At 34.8% G+C, this 21,773-nt stretch overlaps 2 protein-coding genes across 5 annotated transcripts in view; one reads left to right on the top strand and one right to left on the bottom strand.

The window, feature by feature from the left end:
• Nucleotides 1-3,871, top strand: part of ARHGEF33 (Rho guanine nucleotide exchange factor 33) — a 141,903-nt gene extending 138,032 nt beyond the window's left edge. The window contains exon 20 of the mRNA XM_074396251.1: nucleotides 3,797-3,871. The gene's annotated coding sequence lies outside the window, so the exon portion shown is untranslated. The remainder of the gene's footprint in view (nucleotides 1-3,796) is intronic.
• The window catches only part of SOS1 (SOS Ras/Rac guanine nucleotide exchange factor 1), a 134,094-nt gene that overhangs the window by 31,047 nt on the left and 81,274 nt on the right, over nucleotides 1-21,773 (bottom strand). For all 4 annotated transcript variants that reach the window (XM_074396201.1, XM_039475304.2, XM_039475303.2 and 1 more), the window contains exons 9-13: nucleotides 12,266-12,393; nucleotides 10,814-11,469; nucleotides 2,118-2,199; nucleotides 1,227-1,349; nucleotides 772-875 (exon numbers count right to left, since the gene is read on the bottom strand). In XM_074396201.1, coding sequence (XP_074252302.1) covers nucleotides 772-875; nucleotides 1,227-1,349; nucleotides 2,118-2,199; nucleotides 10,814-11,469; nucleotides 12,266-12,393 — 1,093 coding nt within the window. The remainder of the gene's footprint in view (nucleotides 1-771; nucleotides 876-1,226; nucleotides 1,350-2,117; nucleotides 2,200-10,813; nucleotides 11,470-12,265; nucleotides 12,394-21,773) is intronic.

Here is a 21,773-nt window from a genome sequence, read left to right on the forward strand (position 1 = left end):
AATACTATTAATCTAATTAACACTGCATTTTATAAACCAATAAATATCAGTGCCAGAGGACTGATTTCTTCATTTTTAATGTGAGTTTTGATGTGGCTCTGTTTTGTACTGTACATGAAAGTACTATTATTTAATGCTTTATTTTCTGATTCTAATTTAGAGCATACAATGGAAGTAAAAATAAGTTTGTCTAAGACTTTAATGCTTACCGCAGTCTAAGACATCCTTAGAGCCAAGCAGTCATATAATCTTTAAAACTAGAAGGAAAACCATGGAGATTATTAAACCTAGCTCCTCATGTTATTGACAAGAAAACTGAAGTCTAAAGAATCTAAGTGATTTTGCCCAAAGTCACGTATCTGATTAGTGGCAGCGTTAGACACAGACTCTCAATTTAATATACTCTGCTTCCTCTCAGATTCTCTCTATTGCCCTGCGGCCCGCTTGACCTCCATCAGTAGTATTATAATGGCACAATGTAGTTCCCAAATGCCCTCACACTTTCGGATATGTATGAAAAATTGGCTTAACCAACTCTAAAACAATCAGTAAGTTGAATCACTAAATGAAAACACATTGGATCAACAGGGTGACTATTGAGGAATTTGCAGGTCTAAAGGTTGTTTGATGAAAAATTTTAACTTTTTCAAATGGTTATGCTGGTACTATTATAAACATTTCTTACTACTGAGCCACAATGACATCAATTGATAGTCACCATATTGGTTCTTTTATTACATATAAAACTAGGCACCTAAAAAAAAAACATACCTCTTACTGTTCCAATAAATTCTTCCATTCGTTGCAAAAGATCTGCATCTCTTTCAAAATCATAGAAGTGGTGCTCTACCCAGTGCCGACATACATTTAATACTCTATGGCATTAACACAGAATTGAATTACATTGGAACTCAAATATAAATACAATGCATAGTACAATACAAATGAAAACAGACTCTAACTCTTACCAAATTATATATTTTTTTTAAATACTGTCTTTTTCAGTTCCATCAATTACCAAATTAATCTTATCAGTGTGCTTAACACTTCTAAAATTCTAATGTTGAGACTTATAATTTCTGAAAACTGCTCTAATTAGTAAATTTAATTTACTAATTTTATTGTCACCCCCCCCCCCCAACTTGTTTGGGAAAGGTCCTTATATACTTCAACATTGAAACGGAAGTTTGATAAAGACTTATTTACTACATTTATTTAATGCTTACCGAAGTTGCACAGGCTGTATATATTCTTTTCTAAATCTTTTTAATTCTGCACTCAAGGGTTGATCTCCATTCTCTATAGCTATGCGATCAGCTTCTGTTGGCTCAGGCTCTGGAATTTCAAACCTAACATAAAACAGAATAAATTAATGAAAATACTAATTATAGAGTTATACAAATAGAAAACCACAAACCTTTTTACCAGTCAGCAAAAAGAGAATACTGTAAAAAATTACTAAAGATATGCATATCAGTGTAAACAAGTGAGAATTCTATAATATTAAAGGCTAATAAAATTATTTTAAAAATTTTAAAAGAAATTAGTACTTGCCAATATAGATAAAACTAACTATAAACAAAATAAAGAATACATGCAAATTCTAAAAATAAATGTGACTATAAAGTTATGGGACTGATACTCATTTTTGGTTAATGGAATTACTCTAAATCAGGTGACAAAATCACTTTGAAGGGTAATTCCAGAAAAACTGACTGTTCTTTGTTTAGGTGCAGGAAATATTTTCCTTTTATTACAGTATTTGTTCACTGAGAAGCTCCATTTTACTTAACATGTTTGAAAACTTCTATTTAGAACATGATTCATCAAAATTTGAATTTCTAGACTCTAAATTATAAATTGTATATAGATCTTTAATTCTGTAAATTTGAAATTTCAAATGCTGAGTTTTCACATATAAAAAGAATGCTTATTTTTTTCTTTAAATAAAAGCTAACATATTATTATAAATATTAATCTAAGAGATTTTGTTTATTGAAAAACTGCTCATGAAGTCTATTTTAAAGCTCACCTAACATATTTCTGAAAAACATAAGATCTTAGCTCTATCTTTTTTAAAAAAATAATAAATTTAAATATTTTTTAACTGGACAGACCTTTCTATTATAAGACTCAGTAGTTCTTGAGGTTTGCAAAAGGATCTGTATGTTGTAAGAAATGTCCGAACAAAATTGGGATCTATGAAGAAAAAGGAAAAATATCTTATTAAAGTCTTTGATTCAAAATGATTAAAACTATTATTTACATTTTCGAGATAGATCAAATAGTCAAGTTCAAAGGTTCCAAAATGTTTTGACAAGTATAAGGATTTAGACTTGGTAATGCACTGCTAGCTTAGTGCCTTCTAAATTAGTCGTGAAAACACTGATATTAAAACTTTACATCAATTTATTTCTTGTCCTCTGCACACTGACAAGATGATCTTAAACTCATCGTTCATACAAATGAGCAAGAAAGAAAAGCAAAGGTAAAGCACAGAGCCAAGCTCCCCTCCCACCAGCTACCAGGATCTCAAAGCATCACCAGTTGGTTTATCTCCCTTGTAAAGAGAAAGGCCACAGCAATAACCCATTACTTTTCTTTACATCAAGCTTAGTTTATTTGGGATTACTTATCTAGCTTTCTTTAAATCATGTTAAAAGAACATACAACTGGAAATTGGAACTTATAAAGTAGTAGCTTAAGTTAAATATAGTATTTAAATTATTTGCCAAAAATCTCACAACTGCTTAAAGATGCTTACAAAAACTTATAAGCTATTGAACTATTAAATGTGCTAGAATATTTTGGTTTGGTCCTATTCTAACCTTTAATTGCCTTTATTTCAAGTAGTCACAATGAGAGGTCAATCATAAATACAGGAGTCTCCAAACCCTTCCATGAAAGGACCTACTTTTCATTCACATCTCCATGAAGTAAAACAGGAGGCTAAATGTGATCATTCCCCCAGGCCTGGCCTACTCCTTATCTCCATGATGACGGTATTCTCCTATGTTGTGGAGAAAGGCTGCTGTCACCAGCACAAGAGATTTGGGCTGTTGTCTTTTGCATAAAGGGGGAAAAACATCTCCCATAATGGGGGGAAAAAATCACTCACTTCTATAACTCAAATTTTGTCAAGGCCTACATTTAATTGTAAGTCTTTTTTTTTTAAATGGAGGGGAAAGTTCAGTAACTTGAATCTTTTATTGGGAGCATTCTTTTCCTATTTATATTAGGGACTGGCAAACTCCAATAGTAAATTCATAGAAGGTAGCAGATGCCTTTATTTCTGTTAGGCTACATAATGTGGGTCAAGTTTTATAGAAGCACAATGTCTTTTATTAGCATAGGATTTAGCAAAAGCAGACTGTATTTGTTTGGAAAATTTCTGTTTAGGCTGATTCTCACTAAGAGCCATCCTAGGTTTAGCCTTAAAATAAAATGTTTACAATAACTGTTTCCCCAAAAAGCAAATTCATGGATTTATCATAAAACAGAAATATACTTCCAATCTATTGATATGTGTGTGTGTATATATATATATATATATATATATATATAGTCATCAAGATAATAACTGATTTAAATATCAGACAACCTTTAATTTAAAATAACACTATTTTAAGTTAAAGAAAGATTTACAGGATAAAAATACACTGGTTTTAAATGCCCCCTTCTCCTTAAGCTTAATTATACCTTCTGAGGCTAGAGTGGGTTACTGATAAAAGTAATTTAAATACATATAATCCTTTAATAATTTCCTCTCTGTTGGTATCTTATTGTTTGTCTTCAGTTACAGAGTTCCTCAAAAGTTAAAGACTAATGTCTCATCCAGAAGAAAAGATATTAAAACAGAAGGCTGTACAAGATTTTAATACAGAGATTTTTATCGGTTTCATCACAATCTTCCCTTTCAAGAATCTTCTTCCTGTTCTGCAAATCTATTTGTAAGGTGAGGCTACTCAAAAAGCAAAAGCAGTGGCCACTAGAGAAATGCTGAGTGGTCACTGTTGGAGAGAGACCACATCCACAGTAGAGTACTCCAAGCATCCCTGACCTGTGTTCCAAATTTAGGGTGCCCTCTCCCTTTTTAAAGGAAAAGTTTATTTCAGTCTAAAAATCTAAAATCAACACCCACATCCATTTGTTTTCTCAAATGCCAAAAAATCAGGCTAAAAAACTGAGGGATATCAAGGGGAATTTTAAGTTGAAAAACAGAATAAAATCAAGTTCTAAGTGAATTAAAGTATGTTTTAAGAAAACTGGCTATGTTTAAAGGCAAGCTTTTTTTTTTTTTTTTTGGAGACGGAGTTTCGCTCTTGTTACCCAGGCTGGAGTGCAATAGCGCGATCTCGGCTCACCGCAACCTCCGCCTCCTGAGTTCAAGCAATTCTCTTGCCTCAGCCTCCTGAGTAGCTGGGATTACAGGCACGTGCCACCATGCCCAGCTAATTTTTTTTGTATTTTTAGTAGAGACGGGGTTTCACCATGTTGACCAGGATGGTCTCGATCTGACCTCGTGATCCGCCCGCCTCAGCCTCCCAAAGTGCTGGGATTACAGGCTTGAGCCACCGCGCCCGGCCAAAGGCAAGCTATTTCTTTTTTTTTTTTTTTTTTGAGACGGAGTTTCGCTCTTGTTACCCAGGCTGGAGTGCAATGGCGTGATCTTGGCTCACCGCAACCTCCGCTTCCTGAGTTCAAGCAATTCTCTTGCCTCAGCCTCCTGAGTAGCTGGGATTACAGGCACGTGCCACCATGCCCAGCTAATTTTTTTTGTATTTTTAGTACAGACGGGGTTTCACCATGTTGACCAGGATGGTCTCGATCTCTTGACCTCGTGATCCACCCGCCTCGGCCTCCCAAAGTGCTGGGATTACAGGCTTGAGCCACCGCGCCCGGCCAAAGGCAAGCTATTTCTTTTTTCTTTTTTCTTTTTTTTTTTTGAGACGGGAGTTTCGCTCTTGTTACCCAGATTTCTTTTTTCTTTTTTTTTTTTTTTTTTGAGACGGGAGTTTCGCTCTTGTTACCCAGGCTGAAGTGCAATGGCTTGATCTCGGCTCACCGCAACCTCCGCCTCCTGGGCTCAGGCAATTCTCCTGCCTCAGCCTCCTAAGTAGCTGGGATTACAGGCACGCGCCACCACACCCAGCTAGTTTTTTGTTATTTTTAGTAGAGACGGGGTTTCACCTTGTTGACCAGGATGGTCTCGATCTCTTGACCTCGTGATCCACCCGCCTCGGCCTCCCAAAGTGCTGGGATTACAGGCTTGAGCCACCGTGCCCGGCCAAGGCAAGCTATTTCTAAACAAACTTTTCATCTTCTTAAGCCAAAACTTCTGGCCATTCCATTACTTTAGTAATTGATTATAATGCTGGGAAAGCCATGATGTGTTTCAGTGGCATAGTCAAATGGGATCACATCAATTCTTGGGCTGTTATGTAACATTCTCAAAGAAACTTTCACATAACTTATTTCATATGATTTCTGCAGAAAGTGTTCACATGAACAAGCAGAAACAAGGAAGAGATGTAACTAGACTTATCTAAGGTCGTACAGTAGAGTGGCAGAGATGGATCCAGAACCTAGATCATGTGATTCCTGATTTAGTGCTCTTTTCTATCATATCATATAACCTCCCTGGATTAAAGAAACCCTTAAATCCAGGGTTCCTTAAAGTTTCCACAGCTATGAGATCAAAATATAAAGAATTAAATTACAAGTTATTATCACTATAGAAACTTACATGAATGATTAATTCAGAATGTACCTGTACTGCTAATCTTGGTTAAATGCACCAGAAAGACTGAAAAACTAGCAGTCTAATTGTGATTCTGTAACTCTTCATCAGTCTTCTTCCAGATTTTAGGAATTAACAACTGTACCTTCCCGTATGCTGTATAGGGTTTCTGCAGCTGGCAGCGAAATTAACATTCCCATAATCATGACTGTTGTATTAGGTTCTAGAGTTGTTTTTAGCCTGACTAGAATTAATAGTAGTCTTGCCAAAAGACAAAAGTAGCAGAAACTAGAAATAAACCAAGAAAATCTGGCAAAAATTTAAGTACTTTGAAATAATATCTTAAAGGCTGCATATAGTCCCAGGCTTGTATTAATTTATATTCTATTTTTAGTCTAAAGCAATGAAAAATTGCTAATGAATCAAAAACACAGAGAAGACAAAATACTTATATTTGAAATTTTATACAGAAAAGCATACAAATTCCAGAAGTTACTTTAATTTCTATTGCATTGGTTTCTCCATTTCAATGACTGTAACATACACCACGTCTCTAACCACTGGAGACCTTTATCTTACTGATAATGTAAAGAACTAAGATAACATAAACAAATGCCCATCAATAAGGACAGGTTATATAATTTTGTAAGGAAACAGAGTACCTAATTCTATTGATTAGGCAGTGGTAAAAGTGAAATTTTATACTGCCATTGTTAGGTATAGAGCAGCAGTTATCTACCCATATTCTAAAACCAAGTTGCAGAGAGAGATGAAAGGTAAACACATAAAAATACAAAAGCCAGGCTGGGTTTGGCTTTAAAACATAAGCAAGAACATATAATTGGAGAAAGAAAAAAAAAAAAGCCTATTTTTATATTCTCCTTTCTGTTTATCACTTGCTTGTGGAGATAATTCCACAAAGTTCTTTTTCAAACATGACCTCCTAATGGATTTTAATATGGTCAACAAAAACTTTTTCTACAGTTTTTCCCCCCCATCATTAGAGATAACTTTACTTGGCTACTTGACTCTCAAATCCCTGCACTAAGGTTTCCACCATGTTCATTAGCTGCTTTGCTTCCCCTACTCAAAACAGCTAACTCTATAGAAATACCTGCCACTGTACCATCACCAAGCTGGTTTAGGCCCAGGTTATTTCAAACAGAAGTTATAGTTATTTTTGTGTACTGGCCTTTTAACTGTCTCTGTCTTCCTCACTGTAAAACCACCATTCTTTGATATTTTACTACCCAATTCTTCAAAATTTTAGGAACTCAAAATATACCTACATTAGTGTTCAGAATATAGATTGGAAGTGATAATCCAATCCTTTTTCCTTATGTGCCTGTTTTGATTGACGCTTGACATTTTATTTGACAAGGTCAATGAGATTTGTGAAATATTTATTACATAAAAAAGTTATTTATGTAAAGACCACTCTACACCCAACTACCATAGTAAAACACTGTTAATCAGGATGTCTGTTCATGTGATAATTCTCCCTTTAAAGCAGCCATTTAAAAAGCTACAAGAAACAATAAGCTCCTCAACAAGGATTTATAAACAATCAGTCTTGAATTCCTTAAAAAAGGAAACAGACGCTATGCTGACGCACAAACACTTTTTAAAAAAAATCAGAGAGTTTAAAAATAGAACAGCACTGCCCTACAGATCAAAAATTGTTCCAAGATTTTAAAAAGTTAAAACACCCAGACTGTGCTTATATAGGACACAAACTCAAAATAAATCTAATTCAGGTTTTTGAGGCTTTCCCATATGAAGGTATAAAATAGCAGTATATACTTTAAAGAAAAATATCTTTTGGCTTAAGTTTTTTTCAGTATCATCTTCTGTAAAAGAGAAATTCCCATGCAAGGGAAACACCTTTTCCCACAGTTGAATATACAAAGCTTTTATTTCCCAAAAAATGTCAATTCTGAATTATTATCCTTACTTTAGGGCCATCTCATTTTTCTGAAATACACTATTAAACTGGACACTGCACCACCTACCATTTCTCTACTCATGTTGTTTTAGGTCTCATTAACTAACTTGTACTTTGTTGCCTACAGCTCTGTAACAGAAGTGAAATTCCTACTCTCAACTTTTTCTTTGTGCATATTGCTTTTTGCTTTCTTACTTAGGATAAGGAAATAGTCTCTTCATATTATTTCCAGATTTAGAATGATCCATCCAATTGGATAATTTTTCCCCTAGCTTTTGGGACAAATCCCAAAGTTCTGATATAGTTAGAAATTATGATACATCCAGAAACACCAAGTCAAGCTTTAGATTCCACAGAAGACCCTGTTGCAATCTTTTAAGCAAGTTAACCATTTTCTAATTGTAAAAAAAATAAAATGATAATCAGTATCTCTACATAAAAAAATCTATGCAGTCCAACAGAAGTGTATCTATAGTGAGGGCTCACCTCTATCCTATTTCAATAAGAAAAAAAAAATTGCTGACAGTATCTTCGTAGTACACATATTTGCCCAAAAATGAACAAGCCATTTATATTATTGGCAATTCAAACCAAGGAAGTTATTATTTTTTAGAGTTCACATCTGTACCAGATCCTTTTATTAACATAATTAAAAGTTGTAACATAATCTATTCATGAGAACAGTCACCTTATATGAATCAGTGTAACTAGGCGAAAAGTACTCTACTGAATCAAGAAACTTAATTTCAAGTCCATGTCCTGGAATTAACTGGTAATATGACTTCTGGCAAATCATATCTTCAGGGGACTTGGGATTTGTCTACAGAGTGAAGGCTTGTACATCTCTTTGAGCACTAGAGATCTATGGCTCCATTTTGTACATTACTGTTAAAACACCTGAGAGATAAAGTTGGCCGAACACCACAGTGAAGTCTGAATAAAGTAAGGTTAAACCAGTTTCTCTTCTGTTTTTATGACAATGTCTAACCAAACTATAATAATCTAAAAGATGTCTGTAAGTGATGTCTTATAGTATTCATTATTAAATTTTCTCATGTATTATATCCAATGTCTTTTATTACAATTTTATATAATATAATGAAAATGTGTAAGTTAAATGTTAGCTTTGTTTCAGTGTAAGCCACAACCTGTACTGTATGTTCTCCAATAAATATACCTACTAACCAAATCATAAATCCCTTTTTTCTTTGGGTAGGCTGATGAAAGGTAAGAGAAGAGCAGACCGATAGTTCTTAAAAACAAATGGTAACTTGATCTGTTGCCATTGTAGTGAGGCCTTAAAAATCCATTTCAGTTTTACAAGTTCATAGATGGTCTATTAAAAACCCATTCTATGTTGCCAGTAATTAAGTTCAGTAACAGACCTTACAGAATAGACCAAATAAGCTAACAGTTAACACTAATTTTTGTGTACTGTGAACCACAACTCACAAAAGCTGCTTGTAGACTCCAGTTTCACCAGCAATATATTTATGGCATATTCAGTTAAGCTCCAAAAGAAGACAGAAAAGAAAAATGTCTAAAAAAAGAACTTCTAAAACCAACACTGGCCTTTTATTTCTCAAGAAATTATTGGAAGGATTTTTTTTAACCTTATTTTTTTAAGTAAAATAATACCATTGATTTAAATTTTCAATACACTTAACTTTGACAAGGTTCTATAAATTTTGAAATTTAAGTGTTTTATATTTATTAGAAGTAAAGCACTCAAAATATTACTCTATATCAAAGCTAAAAATTGATACAGAAAAGATCAGAAATAACAAAGCATCATTACAAAAGTACCACATCCATAATAAGACTTTAGCCAACACTGTACACATTAAGGACTTTCAAGACTACAGATTCAAGTTTGCTTTAAAATGTCATTTAAAAAATAAAAAAACATAGTTCCTCAGAAAATAGCTGTCATTCCTCAGCTGCTTATTAATAATCATAAACTTTGTGAAATATAGCAACTTAAAGAAAACTTTTATCACTATCAAGTCTTAAAAGAAACAATTACAAATTTTATAATTTTAAAATGTTTTCCTGCCCAAAAATCACTGACTTGTGACGGTAAACACCGGTAGTAAATCTTCGGCAGTTGCCACTTAAAATCCTCTACAGGGAAAAAAAAAAAAAAATTAAAACTTCTTTCTTACAAACACAGATAAAAATCTAAAGATTAATTTTACTCCAAATGAGTCTAAGAACCCCAAACAAAAATATTTAGGATGAAATGATAAGTTTAGAATGGTTATGTTATAAAAATTCTGAGTCCTCTAAGGGGACTTAAAAACCAGGAAAATGTGGCAAGAAGGTTAATTTAACTTTTATAACCTTAAAAATCCCTTATTTGGGACCACAAATTTTGGGTAATTTAACAACATTTTTATAGCTGTAGTCTAGATCATAAAGAATATAGAGAAGGTTGGTGAAGTACAACTAAATTAGCAGGTGATACTACTGAAAATTGTACCTCTCAAAAAACAGCTTTATGTGGAAAAAAAATGACAGTAACCTAATGTGTTTTTCATGTAAAATCTAGGCAACCTATTTCCTATGGTTTATTTTTCAAATTTTTTGGGTCAATAAAATAAATACATTGACTATACACATTTCTAGGTGAAAAATAATAAAACTGGAATCCTTGGCTTCCAGGATTGCCACATTTAATATTAAATAATCAGATTTAGGAGTGGAAATGAAGAGAAAGCAATGCTGTATATATTTGTATATTAACAATTTTGTTATATTAACATTTTTACTTTATAATCTCAGTAACAGAAAGAGAAGAAAAAAAGATAAAGGAGTAAACTTTTTAGATCCAGTTAATAATGATTTATTACGAACTTGTCTTGTTTCTGTCGCTTTCTAATTGGATAAATTTAGCCAAGTGACCACATTTTCTCATCTATAACTGATGGTAAGGTTAAAAAAAAGTATGTAAGTGTAGTAGAAAAAGTAAAACATTCCAAAGAAATATAGTGTTGGTATTTTTAGTCAAAGAAAAGAGGTCTTTGGTTGTTAGTTTCTTTTCTATTTTAGGCACAATAACCCATGCAGGAAAGAAAATCAGTTTGAAGCAGGAAAATAAAAGTGACAGCCAACTTCGTATTTCTTACCTGCATACATATGGTATGTAAGCCTCTCTATAAGTTTAATAACAGTTCCTGCTTTGATAATTGGAATTCCAGCCTTGGGCTGCATGTTCTCTTCAAATATAATATTCTCTTCAGAGTCAGGCTCTGCAAATCTATAAACATCAGCACTAGGCAGCCTCATCTGCTCCTCTTTCTCTTCCTGTAGCATTGTTACATCAAGCATCCTTTCCAATGTACTCCGGTACTGTAAAGATATCAATGCTGCCATCCAGTTGTTTTTCTCTTCAGCTGACTTGGCAGAAAATATAACACTATTTTCATCTTTTAAAATTATTTCAAAAGCATGCTTGTATTCATTGGTGTCATCTTTATCATTAATTTGTACCTTTCGCATAAAAAACTTTTCTTTAAGACGATATTCTGCATTGCTAGCACCAGGAAGTCTTGGCTGCCCATGATTTGATTTACAGCAAATCATTAAGCCATCAAAGAGAAATATGTGTCTCTCATGTTTGGCTCCTACACGTGTAAGAGTTCCTTCCATTATAAATTCATTGCAACACTGTCCAATGTCTTTTCCCTCCCAACCATCAATATTCTTCTGAATCTCGTTCATTTTCTTGATTGCTAGTTGTTTCCCCTTCATTTGCTGACTATAAAACCGACATGCAGATTCACTGGAATAAAGAAAAAGGCATTATTAGTACACAGATGACAGAAAACCCAGAGTTCACGTAAATAAGGGAAAGTGTAAAAGCAGATTTTTAAAAGTCTCACTGAGAAGGTATTCACTAATTCCCCAATATATTAGTGTTACACAATTACACAATTTTGAAACTTAAAGCAACCTAGAAAAATTTTTCAGTGTTCTAAAAAGTGCAATGATTATTGACAAAATTCTACCCTACGAATTTTAACTACAAAATGATCATTTCTATCTTGGCTACTAAATATTTAGAATGACAAATATTAAAAAGCCCAATACAGTAAAAAAAAAAAAAAAAAAAAAAAAAGGGATTTGAAAGATTAAATTATTCAGAAGTGCTTAAATGGATAAGACCCAAAGCAAAAAACATGTAGCACTTATTATGATTAGGAAAGTAGAAGCAATGTTATCTGAATTAATGCCTCAAGTTATATAATCCCTAAACTAAAGGACACTACTAATTTTACTTTGACAGAACAATGATGCCAGCATAAATCTACCCAATACATTTTACTGTGTCTCTCCTTTAGCTTACCAGTTGACTCTCAGGAGGTCTTGTCTGGGAGTATGCAAGGAAAATGCACAAATATGAAAGGTTTTTCAAACAATAACAATTCTCTTGGCTTTGATGTCACTTCCTCTGAAAGACCAGGCTTGTCACTAAAACTATTTTCTTCATTGTTTACTTGAGGAGGGAACTGGGATCCCTGAATTTACACCATAATATTCAGGGTGAAAAGGGTATTTTAAAAAGTAAAAATATTCACCTCAGTCTTCGTTTTGCAAGACTTTTAGAACATATTTTTTCCATACCACTCTGAACATTAAGCAAAGCTGTTATTGCTTGTTTTAAACATTCCTTGTCTTCTTGATCTTCACTTTTTTCTTCTAACTGCTGTAAAGCCAAAAAGACAAATCTGAACCAATAGTACACTTTTGGATAAGATAATAATAAGCTCATTTAAGGACAAAAATAACGTTTATTCAACTGTCACCACAATAAAATGTTAAATGTGTCATCAAATATTCTTTTTAGAAGTGTTTTTCTTGTGTGTTACTACCTGTATTAATACACAACCAAGTTTTCTACATTAAAAGACCAAGATTAGTAGTGTTAAGATGGGTTACATATTGTGACAGGCAATAATACGTAGTTTCTCAAGGTGCATACCCCTGAAGAGAAATGAGGAGCACAATTGGATCTATTGAATTATCATAGGAGTTAGCACAGCACTAAGCATGTAGATGAGGTTTTCTTTTTTTAAAGTGTGGAATTTGGTTTTAGGTTTCTGATCCCTATATTATTGTTATATAATATTGAGATGATAAGGAAGATAAATATACCAAGAAGGATGCAATATGGTAGAGGGAATCTCACATACAAAACCTAGGATCAGATTTTGACTCTACTTCTACTTCTGTCTGACCTTGGGGCAAGTCATTTGATCTCTGAGCCTCACTTTTCCCATTTGTCAAGTAAGTCTTATAAAAGGCCTACCCTGCCTACTTTTAGGGGTTATTAAAAACCAATATACTTTGTAAATGGTAGCATACAATGTAAGTATAAATTGTTTTCTTTGTGATTCTCCTACAGAATTAACATTAGTGTAATGAAGAACTTTGTCCTTATCTACATTAAGATTTTGAATAAAGCTGCAATATATGTATTTATGAAACTCAAACATATTTTCTATTACTGGCAAATATCTATGTCAGACAAAGTCTGTACTTAACAAGAACTAAGTCATCAATGACTACTAATTATCAATACAGTAAGGTGACTATGATTCAGACAAGCAATTAACAGATATATGAATGACAATAATTCAGTAACTAAAATCTTCTAAACCTGTTCCTGGTTACCAAAAGGAAATTTAAGAAATCACATTTTGGTTGCCTGCAGTGGCCTATGCCTATAATCACAGCACTTTGGGAGGCTGATGTGGGAGGATCACTTGAGCCTAGGAGTTTGAGATCTATTAACATTTTATCAATAGAGTTTTCATGCAATAATTTAGGAATACCTACTCTATTATAAAGAATATTCAAAGTGATTTATAAAGAAGTTTACTTTTTTTTTCTTTTCTTTTTTTTTTTTTTTTTTGAGACAGAGTCTCACTCTGTAGCCCAGGCTGGAGTGCAGTGGCACGATCTCAGCTCACTGCAACTTCCGCCTCCCAGCTTCAAGCAATTCTCTTGCCTTAGCCTCCTGAGTAGCTACAATTACAGATGTTTGCCACTACACCCAGCTAATTTATTTTATTTTTTTATTTTTAGTAGAGATGGGGTTTCACCATGTTAGCCAGGCTAGTCTTGAATTCCTGACCTCAAGTGATCTGCCTGCCTTGGCCTCCCAAAGTGCTGGGATTACAGGCATGGGCCACCATGCCTGGCTAGAAGTTTACTTTTCAATTAGTTTCATTATTCATTAGTATATTAGTACTTTAAGGATTTTATGTTCTTGATAGGTATTCCTTAAAGGTCAACAACACATTCCTTTCTGCTTCAATTGATAAAAATCAGTTACATGCATGTGCACACACATGCACTGATGACCTGTGAAAAGTAAACAGATTTCTTACTTACATTCTAAACCATTTTTATTAAAATTTACTTAAAATTCTTTAATGTTCAAACATTATAAAAGTAATAAATACCATATTATATTACTTAGCTTTTATTCAGATTTCTTACATTCATTATTAAAAACTCACCATTATTTCTATTAGAGGCATAATCTACATTTTTAGGAAAATTTTCAGTCTTAGCTGTGCTAAGTAAAAGAAAAATTTATTCATAACAATACTCAACATAAAAAGGGTAATGAAAGATATTTTCCAAAGGATAAGAGATTTTAAAAATATATGCATTAAAAGAAACTCATATCTTTTATTCATAGTATTGTTCTTCAATGGCCAGCTAGATTAAAGAAAGCCAATGGCCAGGTGTTCATAAAGTAAGATAGTAGGTTTTTACCTAACAGACATTACTGGTAGGCTGAAGGCTGGAATCCAGGTAATCTCTCAAAGTACTTTCCATCCCTATCATTTAAAACTATTTCTCTCTCACATGGTTGAATTCTGAGAGACAAATAAAATGTTACCATTAACATCAAGTTTAGCCTTTCAAGCAGCAGATAATGTAACACTGAAAGCTATATACCAGGGGTGTCCAATATTTTGGCTTCCCTGGGCCAAACTGGAAGAATTATCTTGGGCCACACATAAAGCATACTAACACTAACAACAGCTGATAAGCTTCTAAAAAATTGTAAAAATATCTCATAAAGTTTTAAGAGAGTTTATGAATTTGTGTTGGATCATGGGTTAGACAAGCTTGCTGTATACATTAAGAAAAGGTAAACTTAATGAAGGCACCACTGAACAATGAATTAGTTCATTGAGTTGATTTAGAATTTAATAACTCAAAAGTAAAGCACAGAGAAATTTCAAGTCAGTAAGATACAAGGCAATTTTTCAGTATTAAAGAACAGGTAGCAAACTAATGAAAATAATAAGCATTTGATATTCTGTCGTGAATGTTTTATATTTTTAATTCAGGAAAACATACCTAATGGTATACAAAATATACAATTCTCATACACATAAAAATATTCATAAAAGAAAAAATCCATTTGGACATCCTTTGATTTTCTCTTCTAAAAATGTTTCAAGTTTTGGAATCATTTAGCTACTATTTAACTGTAGCATTTTACATACAGAATATTCTGATGTCAAAAATGTTAATATTTTAAAAGCCACAAACCCAAAGTATATTTCAAACCCATAAAACTTTCCTTATGAAATACTTTTAAAATGTCATTTTTACATTTATAGCATTAGGCAAGCATCTAAAATGAATTACAGTGTAACAAATGACCTTTATTTTAAGCATTTTTTGTTTTTAACTTAATATAGCTCATTTAAACTGGTACAAAATAATTCACGCTAACTACCATCAAAGGGATGGCTTACTGTGGCTACAGATACAAAGCAGTGGCAACTGGTATGTAAATGAGACTCAACAAAGCAGCCTCCTTGTACCAGTGATATTCAATAAACATTTTCATGACTGCCTATTTAATAATAATGTCCAATAGTAACAATTACATTGTACAAATGCAGTTTATTTCAATAATTTAAAAAAATTAATAAGTCCTGAGATTATATTGCCATATGAGATTGTACTTAAGACTCATCTAGGGAATCACACACACACACAGACAGACACACACGCGCACACACACACACACACACACACACACATATTTGAGTTGGAGTCTTGCTCTGTCTCCCAAGTTGGCCAGGCTGATCTTGATCTCCTGACCTCAGATGATCTGCTCGCCTTGGCCTACCAAAGTGCTGGGATTACAGGCATGAGCCACCACGTCCAGCCGGGAATCGTATTTTATAGCAAAATAAAAACTCGTATGCTCTACTGAGATGATAAAATTTAACTTTTCACAAGAAAGAAACCACATTTATCAGTGACTAATTTTTTTGGTCCCTTAGAACTAAGAGGCAGTAGTCAATATGGTGTGTTGTATGTGCAAGGAAACCTTGGGAGATAAATGGAATTAAATGTAAGGAGCTGTCAAAAAGCTACAATCAATACAAAGAATACAGTGGTGTTCAGGAGAATAAAACTCAAGATTGTTTGATACATGAAAAATAAATTGTTGGCCGGGTGTGGTGTCTCACGCCCACAATCCCAGCACTGTGGGAGGCAGAGGTGGGCAGATCACAAGGTCAAGAGATCGAGACCATCCTGGCCAACATGGTGAAACCCCGTCTACTAAAATGCAAAAATTAGCTGGGTGTGGTGGTACGTGCCCATAGTCCTAGCTACTTGAGAGGCAGAGGCAGGAAAATCACTTAAACCCAGGAAGTAGAGGTTGCAGTGAGCCGAGATTATGCCACTGCATTCCAGGGTGGCGAGAAGAGAGACTTTGTCTAAATAAATAAATAAATAAATAGTTGTACCCAATGCATTTTATATGCTCAATTCATTCACAATCATATAATGGCTTCCCTTTGGTTAAAAAAGGGAACGGTTGAATTATTTTTATTTCTTGGAATTAATTTTCTCCAATATGGCGTTGTATACAATGAAGGAACTACCATATACTTGAAGGCACTAACAGGTAGGTCCAGAACCCACAATTCTTGAGTCTCAGTCCAGACACTTTTTCACTATATTAAGTACCCAAATAACTGAAATGACTTTGAAAATCCTCAATATTCCCTAAATAAAACCTATTCCATAAAACAGGTAAATTGCAATGCACAAGAATGACAAAGTATACAGCCAAGAAATACATATTATAATTTGTATAAAATTTGGGATATAAAGATCTGCATTTTGTAAATATTATTACACAGAAAGAGCTCATCACAACATAAGAGAAGAAAAGCAAAGATGAGGTTCACGTTTTGATTTTGGAATATTTGTGTACTGTCTGATGAGACACCACAGTGGATCACAACATGGAAAATTTAAAGAGTAACACTTGATTTACTAGTCCTCTTAGCAAATGTATGAAATATTATCCAAATTATTCCAGAAGGAATTAACTAACTGCTGAGTAATTTAAGCCTTTTGCTCCTGTTCGCCATGACATCATTTTAAACATTCCACTAAAGGCTGAGGAAAAGAAAGGTCATGACATTCAAATAAATTAATTAGTATTTGATGGTACCAGCACATCTAAAAGGTGTGACTGGAGAAGATGAAAGTCTTAACCAAAACGAGATTTCAATTCTGAACATGAAACAGGCAATCAACCCTAAAAAAAAAGTTAGGATATGTCATTTACGAAAATAATATACCTTTTAAAACCATCTTTGTTCTAATCAGAGAAAACATCACTAACTACAAATGCACCTCACAGCAGTCTAGTTTGTTTAAAATTGAAAATTGGCCAGGTGTAATGGCTCATGACTATAATTCCAGCACTTTGGGAGGCTGAGGTGGGCAGATCGCTTGAGTCCAAAAGTCCAAGACAAGCCTGTGCAACATAGCCAGATTCCGTCTCTACCAGAAAATAAAATTAGCCAGGCATGGTGATGCACACCCATAGTCCCAGCTACTCAGGAGGCTGAGGTAGGTGGATTAATTGAGCCTGGGAGGTTGAGGGTGCAGTGAACAGTGACTGTACCACTGCACTCCAGCCAGGGTGACAGAATGAGACCCTATCTCAAAAAAAAAAAAAACCAAAACACCAAAATCAAAAAATTGGAGTAACACAATAGTTAGCTGTTTGTTTACAATGGTTCCTGTAGTATACTATTCTGTGTTTAACTTCAGATACTCAACATCTGCGGTCAGCTCCAATACCATACAGCTTAGCCCAGGCGTCCCCAAACTGCGGCCCCCTGAGGCCATTTATCTGGCTCCCCGCCGCACTTCAGGAAGGGGCACCTCTTTCACTGGTGGTCAGTGAGAGGAGCACAGTATGTGGTAGCCCTCCAACGGTCTGAGGGACAGTGAACTGGCCCCCTGTGTAAAAAGTTTGGGGACGCCTGGCTTAGCCCATGGTTTCTAGATAAGAATTTCTGAATTTAGAAAGCTGGTTCAAGGAAATGTACACTAGAGAGAACCTCCATTGTTCTCTGCCAGACTCAGTGGCTCATGCCTATAATCCCTGTACTTCTATACTCTGGAAGGCCTAGGTGGGAGGAGCCCATGAGTCCAGAAGTTTGAGACCAGACTGGGCAACACAGTGGAACCTCATCTTTACAAATAAAATTTTTAAAAATTAGCCAGGTGTGGTGGCATGTGCCTGTGGTTCCCAGCTACTTGTGAGGGTAAGGTGGAGGAATCACTTGAGCCCAGGTGGTTGAGGTTACAGTGAGCTACAGCACCCCTGCAATCCAGCCTGGGTGACAGAGCAAAACTCCATCTCAATAAATAAATAAATAAAAATTAGAAATCTAAAATCAGGATGAAATGATTAATTGGCCTAATGCAAAACAAGAAAACAGAAAAAAAAGAGAGGAAAAAAAAGTTTGGGTGTGGTGGTTCACGCCTTTAACCCCAGCACTTTGGGAGGCCAAGATGGGAGGATCCCTTGAGCCCAGGAGTTTGAGATCAGCCTGGGCAACAAAATGAGACCGTGTCTCTACGAAAAATAATTTTAAAAAATTAGTTGGGCATGATGGTACATGCCTGTAGTCCCAGTTACTTGGGAGGCTGAGGTGAGAAGATTGTTTGAGCCCAGGAGTTCCAGGCTACAGCAAGCTATGATCATGCCACTGCACTCCATCCTAGGTGACAGAGTGAGACCTATCTCCAAAAAATGGGGTTGGAGGGTTGAGGGGTAGCCAGCATATAAAGCCAATGTAGCCAGTGTATATGCTGGAGAATGAAAACAATAAAAATAAATATAACTTTTATAGTGTACCAAAAACTTAACTGTTAAGGGTTGAATTGTGTCCCCCATGAAAGATATGTTCCAGTCCTAACCCCTGTTACCTATGAATGTGATCTTCTTTGGAAATAGGATCTTTGCAGATGTAATCAAGTTGCGATGAGATCATCTTGGATTAGGGTGAGCCCTAAATCCAGTGGCTAAAGGAAAGGGAGATGTGGATGCAGATACATAAGAGAAGAATGTGAAGCTGTGAAGAACCTGATGGGCAGATGGAGGCAAAGACAGGAGTGATGGCATCTACAAGCCAAGGACCACCAAGAATTGCTGGGGTCCACCAGAAGCTAGGCAGAAGCAGCAGGGACTCTTCCTTAGAGCCTTTAGAGGAAGTCTGGCTTGCCCACACACTGATTTCAGACTCCTCGCCTCCAGAACTGTGAAAGAATAAATTTGTTGTTTTTAAGACTCTGAGTTTGTGGTATTTTGCTGTAGCAGCCTTAGGAAACCAAATACACTCATGTATACATAACAACATAGATTTCAACCTGATTTTTAAAACAGAGGGAAACTTACTTTCCCTTAGGTTACAAGCACCCAGCATATGAGAAAAAGAATAGGTAATTCTTTAGAGAATTAATTAGTTCAAAGTCATCCTCAGTGATTTTTTTCTAAGGTCTGTTTGGGTGTATCTTGTGAAGATAAAATCCCATGTCTAAGGAACAAGGAAAAAGTTAATACTTTTGTGGAACCAAACATGTACTGCTTTGCAAACCTTTAAAATAGCGGTCAGGCCAGGTGTGGTGGTTCATGCCTATAATCCCAGCACTTCAGGAGGCCAAGGCATGTGGATCACCTGAGGTCAGGAGTTCGAGACCAGCCTGGCCAACATGGCAAAATCCTATCTCTACTAAGCATACAAAAATTAGCCAGGCGTGGTGGTAGGTGCCTGTAATTCCAGCTACATGGGAAACAGGAGAATCACTTGAGCCCAGGAGACAGAGATTGCAATGAGCCAAGACCGGGCCACTGCACTCCAGCCTGGGTGACAGCAAGACTCTGTCTCAAATAAAATAAAATAAAAATAATAAAATAAAATATTGGTCAATGTATTTACTTAGCCCCAAGAAAGAAACCTAAATTTGTTTAATAAAATAAATTAAACTTCACATAGAAAATCACATTATTGAAGCAAAATGGTTTCCAAAAGGGCACAAAGTAAGTTTTTTTACTTCAGAAAAAAAATTAACTTTTAAAGTTAAGGAGTCTAGAGACTTGACTGCTACCTTTAACTACTGAAGGAAAGAGTATTTTTTAAGTTCTAGTAGCATTAAAGACTTGTACTTTTTTTTAATCAAGTAAAAATCATATTTATGGTGTATAACAATATTTTGATACATATATATAATGTGGAATGGCTACATCAAACTACTTAATACGTATTAACTCACTTTTTTTTGTAATGAGAACACTTAATATCTACTTTCTTAGCAGTTTTCAAATATGCAATATACTGTTACTAACTGTAGTTACCATGATGTACAATAGATCTCTGGAATGTACGCCTTTCTAACTGAAATTTGGTATCATTTGACCAGTATCTCCCTACTCCCCTACCCTCCAGCCTCTGGTAACTACCATTTTATTATTTCTTTGGGTTCAAAAGTCTTATACTATTAATAGCTAAACTTATTTTTTGACTTTTGTAAAGTTTAAGGCATTCTACCTAAGTTTCCAAAATAAATGTAATTATATAAAATTTACAGTTAAATTTCCTTTAAAATATGACATAGGAATTTAAAGGAAAATATATATATATATTGCTATTCATTTTTTAACAAGCATTTATTGAATGCCTGAATGCCAGATACTGTGATAGGTATGAAAATTCAAAGACAGCATCACGTAAATCCTATTGTTACTGCTTCTTTCTGGGATCTTCTTGCATCTTTGCGTCTCAAGGGGCACAACTTTTAAAAGCTTGGCACCAAGTTCGTTGAAACAGGGCCAGCAAGAATGAGTGAGTCTCTCAGTGATAAAAAGCAAGCTGTGGTCATTTATCTATCTTCCAATCGTACTTCCTAGATTTCATGAGTTAGCCATTTGTAGTATAGTTATTAGTAACTTTTCTAAACTTATATATATAACTTTACATGGAATTTGTTTACAAATGTGTGATTATTATGATAGTTGTTATTTTGTAAATTTCAAGTTTCTTTAATATAGCATGGACATGTTTCTAAATCAAATACAGCTTACCCACAGACTTTAAAAAAAAAAAAGAAAATTCAAAGGTAACAGCGCTCCATTCTTCATGAAGCAGAGTTAAATGACAAAGCAGAGAATAAAAATAGGACAAGTTCTCTAAAGAGATGTATGTAAAGAAAGGAAGGAACTGACTCCAGGCATGGTGACTCACACCTGAAATCCCAACACTTTGGAAGGCCTAGGGGGGCGGATCACTTGAGGTCAAGAGTACGGCACCAGCCTGGCCAACATGGTGAAACCCCGTCTCTACTAAATATACAAAATAAGTCGGGCGTGGTGGTACACACCTGTAATTAATCCCAGCTACTTGAGAGGTTGAGGCTGGAGAACTGCTTGAAGCTGGGAGGTGGAGGTTGCAGTAAGCTGAGATCATGCCACTGCACTCCAGCCTGGGTGACAAAAGGGATAATCCATCTCAAAAAAAAAGAAAGTAAGACAGTAAGGAGCTCAGTGAAAGGATCAGCCTAAGAAACCAAGGGTAACCTGACAGAGGAACCAACACTTGAACAAACTCTTTGAATTTCCTAGATGAAAGGAGAGGGTAGAAGAGGAATTCCAGATAAATGGGAAATAAGGACAAGCAAATAAGGCAATAATATGAACCAGGATACACATGGAACCCTGGACAGATTTGGCATATC

Source organism: Saimiri boliviensis, chromosome 1 (assembly GCF_048565385.1).
Source record: "Saimiri boliviensis isolate mSaiBol1 chromosome 1, mSaiBol1.pri, whole genome shotgun sequence".
NCBI classification, from domain to species: domain Eukaryota; kingdom Metazoa; phylum Chordata; class Mammalia; order Primates; family Cebidae; genus Saimiri; species Saimiri boliviensis.